The 12186-nt window shown below is 45.6% G+C and overlaps 1 protein-coding gene across 10 annotated transcripts; it reads right to left on the reverse strand.

The window, feature by feature from the left end:
* Nucleotides 1–250: 250 nt before the first annotated feature.
* On the reverse strand, nucleotides 251–12182 carry LOC111764151 (uncharacterized). 10 transcript variants are annotated; one of them, XR_011646183.1, is made up of 4 exons: nucleotides 11828–12182; nucleotides 7388–7538; nucleotides 4484–4754; nucleotides 251–1566 (listed from the first exon to the last, which is right to left on the reverse strand). XR_011646183.1 is itself a non-coding variant. In XM_071208899.1 (3 exons), the coding sequence occupies exons 2-3, from the start codon at nucleotides 4491–4493 to the stop codon at nucleotides 2890–2892; spliced, it is 906 nt and encodes a 301-aa protein (XP_071065000.1). In that variant the 5' UTR covers nucleotides 4494–4712; nucleotides 11828–11923; the 3' UTR covers nucleotides 2791–2889. The 10 variants fall into 10 exon arrangements, 2 of the variants coding, with proteins under 2 accessions (XP_071065000.1, XP_071065001.1); XR_011646186.1 differs by having other exon boundaries at nucleotides 4484–4712; nucleotides 11828–12155; XR_011646187.1 differs by having other exon boundaries at nucleotides 251–1562; nucleotides 11828–12147.
* Nucleotides 12183–12186: the final 4 nt, after the last annotated feature.

Consider the following 12186-nt stretch of genomic DNA (forward strand, 5'->3'; position numbering starts at 1 on the left):
AGTAATTCCCTCATCATTTGCTTATTCAACATCTGCTGGTTGTCTGGGAGGAGCCACTTCTCTTGGCTATCTAAAGTTGCCCCAGTTGTTCTAGTTCTTTTACTTCATTTTCAGAGAATAGAGAGATTCCAATTTCTTGGGGATTGTTGGAGATTTGGACCTGAACTGTATCAGGAATGAAAGAAAGAGAAAAAGGAGACTGAAAGAAAGAGAAAGCAAGAAAGAAAAACAAAGAACGAGAGAGCTGCAATTAGGGGGTCTGTGAGTAGAAACTCATCAGACAACTTTATTGTTTACAAGGATCTCTCTATGTACCCCAGTCTACATGACAACAAGCAGGAACATGTAGCCTATGTGACAACAAGGAGGAACACATAGCCTACGTGACAACAAACAGCAACATGCAGTTAACTGTCAGCATTACCCATAGTGTAAGGAATTTTTTAAAATCTCATCTGAAGGTACAAAGTCTACGTTTTCTATTCACTACAAAACGTATGTGCTCATCTTTTCTTTCAGCCTTTAACTGCTTCATCTCATTTGCTGGGAACTCTTAATTACTACATTCCTTAGGGTGCAAGCATAGCCATGGAGACAGCACTAGCATGGAGACAGCACGTCTCTGCTTGTGAGGCCACTTTGCCTCAGTTTCCAACATCTCCCCCTTTTTGTTTTAGTCGAGGTGACTGTGCCTGTCTTAGGTTGCCCTCCTCTGAGAGTCTTACCTGTCATTGACTACCAGACAAGCTCTTCGACTAGGGGATGTGATTGAAGTGCTTTTGCTAGCACCAGATTATTCGCATGTCCCTTGGCTATTATGCTTTGCAATGTTCTTCGAAAGCACTGTCCGGCACAGGCAAGAATCATGAGCAACAGAACAAATATGATTAACCCTATTCCTAAAGCTGACAGGAAATGCTGTGATTTCCACCAAGTAACTGGGTTAAATTTTGTAATATGTGAATCATCTGAGAAAATATCCTTGATATTGGCTACATGAATTTGATTTTGAGACATTTCTAATATTTTTCTTTGTAATTCAATTATTTCAAAAGAGATATTACTTTTCTGGCCTAGCAAATGATTCTTAATTTTTTTTCTATATCAGATGAATTACAGGCAAGAGGAGTAATACAAAAGTGGCTTTCATTCCTATCACATTTCAATCCCCTTAACAAGTTTAAATTATACAATTCATCTCCAATATGCAAAACAGCTATTTCTAAATCATTAACCCAATTATTTAACTGTTCATCAATGTGCTCTTGGCTATGCCACAAATCACTAGCATTTTTATGCCAATTATGCACGTATTGTGAGTCTGAACAGTCTCATGTAAAGCGACATCAGCAGTTGCAGCAGCTCTGATGATTCCAATTAGTCCCATTATACTAATTATTAGGAGTCCAATAAACCTTTTTGTCCATTTCATGATTTCTTGTGCCATGTGTAGCAATAGCTGACTTTCAGGTGATGACTGCCATGTTCGGTTCATTTGCATGGGAATCCATATACTTTGTCGTCTTCTGGCTATTGTGACAGTGTCTCAATCCTGCAACACACTTTCTGACAGACATGTATACAAGGCACCATTTTTATTAAACAAGGCATTATCTTTTATAGTTATTTTTCCAGTAATGAATATGAAAGGATCCCTGACACATGCTTTCAATGGATAGATTTGATTTAATTGCAGATATTAACCTGTTTAACTGTAATTATCAATCCACTCATAAGTAGGGGCAATTCCAAGAAATACTTTCCACAAGTTTTTATGTATATTAAGACTATAGGTGTCATTAATTCAAGGGGTTGGTAACCATTTTCCTTTACATTTCCAAACAGTGAAATTGTTAGTATATACCACTTGTTCACCCAAGAATAGAGATTCTGAAAAAGGATATTGCATATTACTAATTTGTTGACCCTTGTTGTTAAGTCCACACCATATAAATCTGCCATTATATTCTTTGGGGGTCTCCATAGAAGCACATTCCCACACTATTCAATAGGAATCATTAAAAATGACAGATCCTCTTCCTATATGGCATTCCTGCCATCCCTCTTTTCAGGTTTTTCGGGTGGACAATTATAATTTTGCTTTTCATTTACTGAAGAATTATATGAGGGAAACAAAGGTATGAATAATTTTGTACCATTATTTGTCATGGTAACCATAGTCCAATTTTTTGTTTGCATGCAAGGAGGACTTTTTCCAATATATAATGGTGTATGATCAAAAGGAAGTATAAGATTATATATTTCCTCCCTTCTTCATCAGGTTGTAAGGGTAGTCTGTCATCTATAGGCCTAGGAAACACATGAGTTTCATTAAAAAATATAGGGAATGATGGGTCTCTCCATGTTTCTACTGGTTGGGATGTACAAGAAAGGGCTTACAATTTGATTGTCTGCCTAACAAATATTAGTGGGAGAAAGAATGGGGACTTCAAATCCTTCTCATTTTAACCCTGAGAATGTAAGGGAACTTCCAGAGAATTTGGTTCCTCTAGGGAGATAAATCACAGAGGATCAGGCTGTGCCAGTGTCCACTAGAAATGTAATCTCTTCATGATGTGGGCCCACCCTTAGATTTACTAAAGGCTCTCAGTGACTTTAGAAGTGAGGAGCCTCAGACCCCCCGAATCCTCAAAATTCATGAGGGGAATTACCGGACTCTCTTTCATTAAACTCCGGCATTCCCTTTTGAAATGACCCATCCTCCCAGTCAGAGCACCCTGCAGAGCCTTGCATTCGCCTCGTCCCCTTATCTAAATAAGCCCATGTGGCATCTTTATCTTGCCTCTGCCTATTCCCTCCCTGACCCATCTCCAGTCTTTTTCTTACCATTTGATCGACTTTGCTAATCACAACCTTTGCTTTCTGTTTCTACTTTTCCTTCTCTCTCCTTACAAACACTTTCTGGGACTCTCTCAATAACTCTTCCAATGGCTTATCCATCCATCCTTCTTTTTTCTGAATCTTCTTCTGAATGTCAGGCCAAGACCCTTTTACATAGTTGACTTTTAACATTCCCTGAGCCACAGGATCATCAGGGTCCATCCCTGAATATTTCCTCACTTGGTCCCTCAATCGTTGCAGGTAAGCAGAGGGCATTTCATCCTTCTCCTGGGCTACTTCAAAGGCCTTCTTCAAGTTTTGAGATTTGGGTACGGCCAATTTGATCCCCTGTATAATGAGGTCTCTAAAATTTTTCATTTGTGTTCTGTCGCCCAGGTCATTATGATCCCAATTAGGGTCCGTGTTTGGGAACTTCTGTTCTGCTGCCATCACCCCCTGTCCAGGTGGATGTTGCCTGTCCCACTCCTTCATAGCTGCCCTCCACACCATTCCTCTTTCTTCTCCTGTAAAGAGGATATTCAGTATGGACATAAGTTCAGGCCAGGTGTATAATCTAGGACCTAGGAATTGATCTACTTGATCAGCCAGCCCCACTGGATCTTCCATTAGAGATTTCATCTCCTCCTTGAAGTTCCTTACTTCAGTACTTGTCACTGGGGCATTGACATAGCCAATCTCCCCTGGCCCCATTGGTACTTCTCTCAACAGATACAACGGCTGAATGGAGTTTTGTTCTTTTACTCTCTTCTCCTCAGATGCTCTGGCGAATGGAAAACTGTGTATATCTTTCTTACACTCTTCCAGTTCTTTCCTCAGGTGTTGGTGGGTTGTAACCGGTGGGGTTGTTGACCCCGCTTGATTCTCCAGTTCCCAAGGGTTTAGAATGGGTTCTATTGGGCCCTCCATGTCTAATGACCCTTCTCCTGGGAGGGGAGGGGGAACATGAGGAGGAGGGAGATTAGACAGGGGGTCCCAGGCTTTAGTTTCTATAGCTTTTGTTTCTGCAGCCTTAGTTTCTGCAGCCTTAGTTTCTGCAAGCTTAGTCTTGGAGCCTGGATTTTTAGCTTTCACAAGATAGAAAGTGGCCCCCTTTCCCTTTAACCAGCACATGGCATAGTCAGACTCTTCTTTGGAGAAGGGTGTTTTTCCATTAACATACAGTACAAGGTCAGCACAAAGCCAATCCTCATCTGACCCATATTTTGGCCAGAATACACCAGGCAGTAAAATACTTTCCTTGGTCCAGATACAACAGCAGTACTGAATCATTTTCTTCTTGTCTTTTCCCTTGCAATCACTATCGGTCCAATGCCTTAACATCCTCCCTAGTGGAGTATCTGGAGGAATGTCTCTGGGGGATCCTACACATACCCCCTTCTGCTTTTTCCCAGTTGACCAACTTCCTCTATTTCCCATTCTGAATCTTGTCTGGGTCTCTTTTTTTGAATCTTTTGCTTTGTCCGTCTCTGGCCCTCTTTCCCTCACAGCAGAAGGGAAATGCAAATCAGGACTCTGCACTCACTTCCCACCATATGTCACACGTCTCAGGCACACACAGTGAACCTCAAACTCATCAGAATTCCCAACCACCAAGGTAAAACTTAATAGCCTTTCTTCTTACCTTGGTCCATGCATGGAGTCACCTGGTCAACAAGAGGCAGATTTTCCCTTCCCTTTTTCTTGTCCACAATCAGCAGATCTAAGCATCTGTTCCTGGGCCTCTTGGCTGCCAGAGGTGAGGCCCCCTCTGATGGAGTCCAAGACCGCTTAAACAGCGGGGCGCACCTCCTCGTCGTCCACCCCAGGTGTCTGCTCTCTGAAGCCTCAGAATCCCGGAGAAGCCCCCAAACCTGTTGGAGAGAAATCTTCTTCTAGAAGAAAATAAGGCTCACCTGATTGTGGAGAAGAAAAGAATTTATTCTCAATCTTGCAAGAAGGGGCGCACAACCAGAAAATGTGGCTGGCGCACCAAGCAAAGAAAAATGACACAATTTATACCCCTAAGCCTAGCACGGAAGCCCTTCCTCTGTTTGTTCAGATTGGATACTTCAGAAGTGACAGCCTATCCGAGAAGATCTAACTTTCCTGTGCAAAAGTTTGTGATTCACTGCTTCCACCATCACATTCCAACCATTTTAGTTTTTACCTGCTCCCCTTTGCCAAATAAGGAAAGGAATTTAGTGCTGAATTGGTATTGACTTAGCTCTTTCTTAGGCATCTTTTTGACTGCCTATAGGACTGGCTTAAGCTGGTTTCCTTTTCTTCCTGCTTAACAAGGGAGTGGGAGACTGAGGAAGGTTACAATAAAAAAAATTTTCTTCCTTTATGTGAAAACTAAACTAATCTTCATTTCTTATATTACATAATGACTTCCAGCCAGAGCTTCTCAGGACACTTTACAAAGCAGCCTTTTTCACACCCACAGAACATCTCAGGAGAGCCCTGTGGGCTGGGCAGTCACATCAACTGAAATGACCAGAGCTAGTGAGGTCTTTTGTTAATAACCTTGACACATCCTGATGCCGACCCCCACCAGATGGCCACCCTGGGCCTCGATTGCCTTGGTGGTCCTCAAATTGAATGAGTGCTTGGCCTTCCCAGGAAGCCAGGATCCCCTGCTCCGGGGCCCTCCACGGCCATGGAATTGACTGACATGAAAATCGAGATTGATCTGCACCCTGTGGACCATGGGGTGTGGGGGGACATCGGTGCCACCCAGACGCTGCGCACTAGACCACTCTGCTCTCAGTGCAGAAATTCCCAGGCAACCACGAACAGATAACAGCAGAAAACAGTGCTGGAACGCGGGACTCGGCAGTTTTGCACAGGAGCTTTGGCACATGTTGTTTACTCTAGTCTTCTCAAAGTTGGGACAAAACTGAACAAACGAGATGAGCTGGGTGCTTCAGAAAGTGCAAAAGCTACTAGCGAACTCTATTCTCCTCTATCAGGAGAAGCAAAAGAAATTTATGAAGTTGTTGCAGAAAATCCAGGACTTGTCAACAAATCTTGTTACCCAGTTGGTAACAAGAAGACACGGGGGAAGCAGACTTGCCCAGTGGATAGCACATCTGCCTACCCCATGGGAGGTCAGTGGTTCAAACACTAGGCCTCCTTGACCCGTGTGGAGCTGGTCTACGCACAGTGCTGATGTGCGCAAGGAGTGCCGTGGCTCACAGGGGTGCCCCCACGAGGGGAGCCCCATGAGCAAGGAGTGCACCCCGTAAAGAGAACCACCCAGCACGAAAGTGCAGCCTGCCCAGAAATGGTGCTGCACACACAGATGGTTGATGCAGCAAGATGACACAACAAAAAGAAACACAGATTCCCATGCCGCTGACAACAGGAGTGGACAAAAAAAAACAAAAACAAGAACATGCAGCAAATGGACACAGAGAACAGACAACCGGCGGGGGGGGGGGGGTAGAAAGAAATAAAAAATAAATCTTTAGAAAAAGAGAAGATACTGGGTAAACCTTCAGAACTTGTTCAATGAAGGAGTGGAGAAGCATTTGAGAAATATGTAACATCTATTTAGGAATGAAAATAAACTAATCTGAAGCAACTTAATCCAGAATACTTATTTTAAATTGTGGTGGATAGAGGTTTAAAATGGGCAACTTGTAGTAATATCAATGGAAAAGCTACATGTTGCAACTATACTACTGAAATAAACTTTCAAATGATTGCAGATAAACATAATACAGGGTGTTTCTTTTTTTTCACAGCACTCTGTGACACAAGCTACAATCTAGTTATTACATTCAGAATTCACAAAATGAGCTGAAAATAAAAACTACTTCTAAAAATTATGTAATTCAAGGGTAACATTATCATAAACCTTATATAATATTGTAACTATTGCTTATTATCCTACTACTAAAACATTCAACTTCTTCATTTAAAAAAGTCAAGATTGGGGAAGTGGCTGTGGCTCAATCAGTTGAGCTTCCATCTACCATATGGGAGGCCCTGGGTTCGTGTCCTGGGGCTTCCTTGTGAAGGCAGGCTCGCCCGCACATCACAGAGAGCTGCTGGCCTGCAAGTGCTACGGAGAGCTGACTCAGCGAGGTGACACAGCAAAAAGGAAGGAAAATAGAAACACAGAAAAGCACGCAGCAAATGGACACAGAGAGCAGATGGCAAGCAAGCCTCAAGGGGGGGAGGGATAAAAAAAATCAAGACTGATGACTGGAGAGGAAGCCCAAAGGGACCCGAGGGGCTGAGGGAAAAGCATGCTCCCTCGTGCTCTCAGGGTGCCGCCCCACCACCCGCCTCTCCCTGCCCTGCTGCTGGCATCTGTCCACCTCCGGGAATCTCCCCACTCATTGAGGAGAGTGGGGTTTGTTGTCCAGGTTTCCGCCTCCAGTGCAAGGTGCTCAGAGGAATTCAATATTGTTCCCTGCCTGACAGGAGACATGAAGGTTATGGGCTGTGCCCTCCCCTAGAGGAGGAAGGTCAAAGCACCAAAGTCCCTTGTCACTCACCAACCCTGTCAGAACCACCCCAAGCCCCCAGCTCTGACCTGCTCTTCCTCAGAGGTCACCGATGCCAGGTGAGCTCCTTGGGACACACAGAACTGCTCAGCCTCCTCCAAGACTTCTTGACATCAGAAAAGTAATGCAAGCTCCCCCTGAAGAACTTCCAGCCTTGCAGGAGCAGCCAGAGAAGCTGAGCTGGAGCAGAGGTGGGAAGAGAGGGAACCGGGGACTGATGGCGGATGTCCCAGAGCTGGCCTTCCTGAACCCGCCAGCAGCTGGCCACTGAGGCTCGGTTCCCCAAGGGCAAGTGCTGGTGGGACCACGCCCCTGTCCCACTACCCAGTTCGCCAGGGAATAGCAGCTCAAGGTGCCTGGCTCAATACTCCTGGGACACTCAGCTCTACTACCAAGAAAGACTCTCTGCTGAGACACGTGCTTTCTCACCATGTCACTTTATTTCCCATCTCACTGCTGCCACCATGCAGTCTCCACCTCAATTCCCGCCATCTCTTGAGGAAGTTGTCCATCCATCCAGAGTCTCCCTTACTTCCTTGACTTGATCTCCATCCACTCTGGCTGCCCCCACCCAGGACTGTCCCAGGACTTCCTCATCACCTGCTCACCTGCCCTCACAGGTGTCACACACTAAGAGCTCATCCTGTCACCAGGAGCCCCAAGTCTCAGCTCTTTCCTCCCTCCTTGTCACCACATCCTGCTCTTTAGTATCATCTCTACCGCAGCTATTGAAATGGAGCCACAACACTCATTTCTTCATTCATATCTTCAACATTCATACATTCATTGTTCGACATTCCTCAGCTTCTATAAGCTGGAGACTGTTATTAAAAGACCAATAAGACACGATTCATGCCCTCAAGGAATTTACAGTCTTGTGAAGTGAGACAGATGTAAGAAGGGGATGGAAGATGCACTAATTAAATGCCACGTGCAGATTAGAATAGAGGCATGAAAAAGGGTGTCGTCTCTGTCACCTGGGCTGGGGGGGGGGGCTTAGCAAGGGCATCCGGGATGAGATGTTCCTTGAGATGAGTCTTAAAAAAACTGAGGGGGTAGGGAATGGGGAATTAAAACTTAATTGATAGAGAGTTTCCATTTGGGGTCAAGGAAAACGTCTAGGCAGAAAAGATGATGATGGTAGCACAATATTGTGAATGTATATACTGAAACAGTTAAAATGGGAGCTTTTACGCTATGTATATGTTACCACAATAAAAAAATTTTTAAGGAAACAGAACTGTACAATACAAAGACTGAAGCCTACTCTAAACTATGGACTATAGTTATTCATATGATTATAATAATGTTGGTTCATCGATTGTAACAAATGTACCCACTAAGGGAGAACATTAACCATGGGCAAAGCTCTCTACCTTCTGCAGGATTTTTCTGTAAACCTATAACTGCTCGAACATTTTTTTTTTTTAATCAGAAAAAACACTAAAAAAAAAAACAAAAAAAAAAAAACTGAAGAAGAGTTTGCCATGAGATCAGGTCCAAGAAAAGTCTTCCAGACAGGAGAAATGGCAGAAGCAAAGGCAGGCAGGCATGAAACAGCATGGCACAAGCTGATCTGTGCAAAACCTGGGGTGTGGGCAGCATGCAAGGGGTGGGGGAAGAGCCTGGAGAGGCTTCCAGCACTACATCTTATGCCCATGAGAAGGAATTTGGATTTTTCCCTGTGAGCAATGGGAGGCCCTGAAGGGTTTTACCCAATGGCTCAGGTTTGCACTGTAAATATTTTAACGTGGTGCAATGTGCAGGTGCAACAAGAAAAAAGACCACCCTGCTTGGGCCAGAATCATCCATCAGAACCCAACTGCAAAGATCTCAGGAAGAGACCTGCCGTGTGGACCAGGCGTTCTCAAAGTGCGTTCCCTGGAACAGCAGCATCGCGCCAACTGGGAACTTGGTAGAAAAGCCCCTTCTCAGGCCCAGTGCAGCCCTGCTTTTTCAGAAATTCTATGTGAACCTTCTGAGTTTTAACAAGGCCGCGTGTGATTCTTATGCTCTCTGAAGCCTCAGAATCAGTCATCTAAACCTGGGGTGGCTAAATTATAGCCCACCAGCAGCCTCTTTTTATAAATAGTGTCACTGGAGCAGCCACACCCATTCATTTACACGTTCTCTTTGGCTGCTTCAGCAGTGCAAGATGACAGCACTGAGGAGCTATGACAGAGACTGTGGCCCACATGTCTTAATTTTACTATTTGGCCCTTTAAGTAAAAGTTAAAGTAATGAAACTCTGCCCTGACTGCCCATGTTTTAAAACTTCGTGGTGCTGAGGCTGCATCCCAGACCAAAGAAATCAGATTTCTGTACATGAGTCCCAGGCATGTGCTTGGGTGACCCCAATGAACAGTCAGGATGGAGCACCTCTCAGTCCATACTAAAGCAGGAGGGCAGCAGTGGGGCTCGAGGAGAGGCAGGAAGGAGGAAAGACTTCCAGGCACTGGTCCGCATGGCCAGTGATTCCTTAGACTCGACTGGAAACAGGGGAAAGAGCAGGGGCTCGGCACTGCCTGCCAAGTCCTCATTTGTCAGCCCCCATCTCTCCAGCAGCTTCTCCCAACCATCCCTTCTCTCCCCCAGCTCCCTACAGGCATCCTCCTCCTTAGCAAGTGACCTCCTATGCCACCCAGAAACAGATATAGTAAAGAAGAATGGCGCCACACACACAGAGAGCTGACACAAGATGACGCAACAAAAAGAAATGTAGATTCCCGGCGCTGCTGCTAAGGATGGAAGCGGTCACAGAAGAACACACACGGAATTGACACAGAGCAGAAAACTGGGGGCGGGGGGGGGAAGAAATGAAAAATAAAATCTTTAAAAAAAAAAAATACTTCAGGTTTACTAGGTCCAGCACTATGCTAATTCTTAGAGCAAATTTGCTCCAAGCCTAGAAACTACATGTGGTGTGTCATTTCAGTCATATGTGTGCATTGTGTATGTGACAAGCCCTTTTCTAGGAGATCTAGACAACCTAGTATCTAAGAACCAACAGAGTTATGGATTTTGGATCAAAAACCATCTCTCTTTAGAGGTTTTCCAAATATATGGACATCCTAATAGACAGTTTGCTTTCACTTGTGCCCTATTTGGAGGGGGAATGGAGACTGGGGGCAGTGAGGCGGGCTGGGCAAGATCCTGGTCTGGCATTGAGAAGAGTCTGCTCACATTACAAAAACGAAGGCAGGACATCATAAAGTAAAACTATTAACAAATAACTTAAACTCCTTTTTAAAATCTCTACTATAAATTATTTACCTGCTAGTGGGAGGAGATATTTTCAAGTCTGAAATTCCACAATTATTTCTTTAGCCATATCACTTCATATCTTGACCAAGTACTTTCCCTTAAATTTCAAAATCCGATAATGAGAACACCTCACACTGCACAAGTTAAACATTTCATATCCTCCAACCTGAGAAGAGCTGAGTGCACCCCCACTGCATTTGCTTCTGTCGGGCGCCAGACCAGCGCTCCTTAGGGGTTAGTCAGGAGACACAGGATGTCCATTTATGAAACTGAAATTTGGTTTCTATTATTTATTACGCTCATTTGAGTCAGTTAAATCTTAGACAACAAACTGCAAGAGGAGGGAGGAGTGGGTGTAAAGAAACACATGACCAACAGTCATATGTTGTAGATAAATGACAGTTTTTGGAAGAATTGGATAGGATGTGGGCTGGAGTTTTTTCCTTTTTAGGGGATGGAGATTAGGGGCGAGAAGAAAAAAGGCAAGACAGTAGGCCAGACCAGAGTGCCTGCTCAGCACCCTAAAGCTGCCTGCCCTTCCCATCCCACTCCTACCCGCAGCCCCAACACCAGGTACTCTGCGGTCTGGATATGAAAACCAGCAGACGTGGACCCGGACTCCCCGCTGCCTCCCTGGATGGAGGAGGGGAGGGAGGCAGGGAAAGCGAGGAAAGGAGACGGAAGCTGAGATGAACAGACTGCCAAGACCTCCTCAGGGACCGTGGGGTTTTTTGTTTCCCTCCAAAATAGTTGAGTTGCACAAAAATCCAAATCCACCGGGGACCGGTCACCTGCCCCCTCCCTTTATCAAAATGCTGGTGACTGCAGGCCTGGCACCTGCTCACCTGCAGCTGCAACCCCACTGCCGGTGCCCCAGGCAGAGGCCAAGCAGGAAGGCAGGGAACCCAGAGGAAATCCCCACCAGGCAGACGTCGTTCTCCAGACGAACCGGCCCACAGCCCCCCATGCGCAGACCAGCGCCTGGCAGCCCCGATTTCTGAAAAGACTCCAATGTTACGTGAGCAGAAATCAGTAGGTGTGAAATGCATACCTATTCGCTGGGAAGGGCTGCAACGCGGATGCGAACAAAATCAGAGAGGGCACTCCTCTATCTGGACCCAGCAGCTCTGGGAAGGGGAGGGATGCCGGAACGCTCGGGAATTCCATGAAAATTAACAAAACCAAGGCAAGCCTAAGGGTCTTACCTCCTGCGCGGCATCGCATCCATCTCTGGTCTTCCCTGTAGGACTCTCCTCTAAGTCAGCTGAATAAATCCACCCAGCTAACCTGCAGGACGATATTTCCTACCCCTCCTGCAGTCCCGCGCTGGTCAGAGCGGCCGAAAGGGTTTCTCTACCCACATCTGCCTGAAAACCCCCAGCCATTCGCTGCTTCTTCGGGTCAGTGGGGATCACAGACAACAGAGGCTGCTGCTCCTTGACAAAGTTTTCCTTCCAGCGCCTCCCTTACAGCGCTGCCATCAGAACTAAATCCACCTCCCACCCCTGGCTGCGAGGAAACGCGCTCCTCCCCGTGCGCGCTGAAGACAGCCCGCGCCCCGGCG

The sequence above is a fragment of the Dasypus novemcinctus genome, chromosome 17 (assembly GCF_030445035.2).
Source record: "Dasypus novemcinctus isolate mDasNov1 chromosome 17, mDasNov1.1.hap2, whole genome shotgun sequence".
Taxonomy (NCBI): domain Eukaryota; kingdom Metazoa; phylum Chordata; class Mammalia; order Cingulata; family Dasypodidae; genus Dasypus; species Dasypus novemcinctus.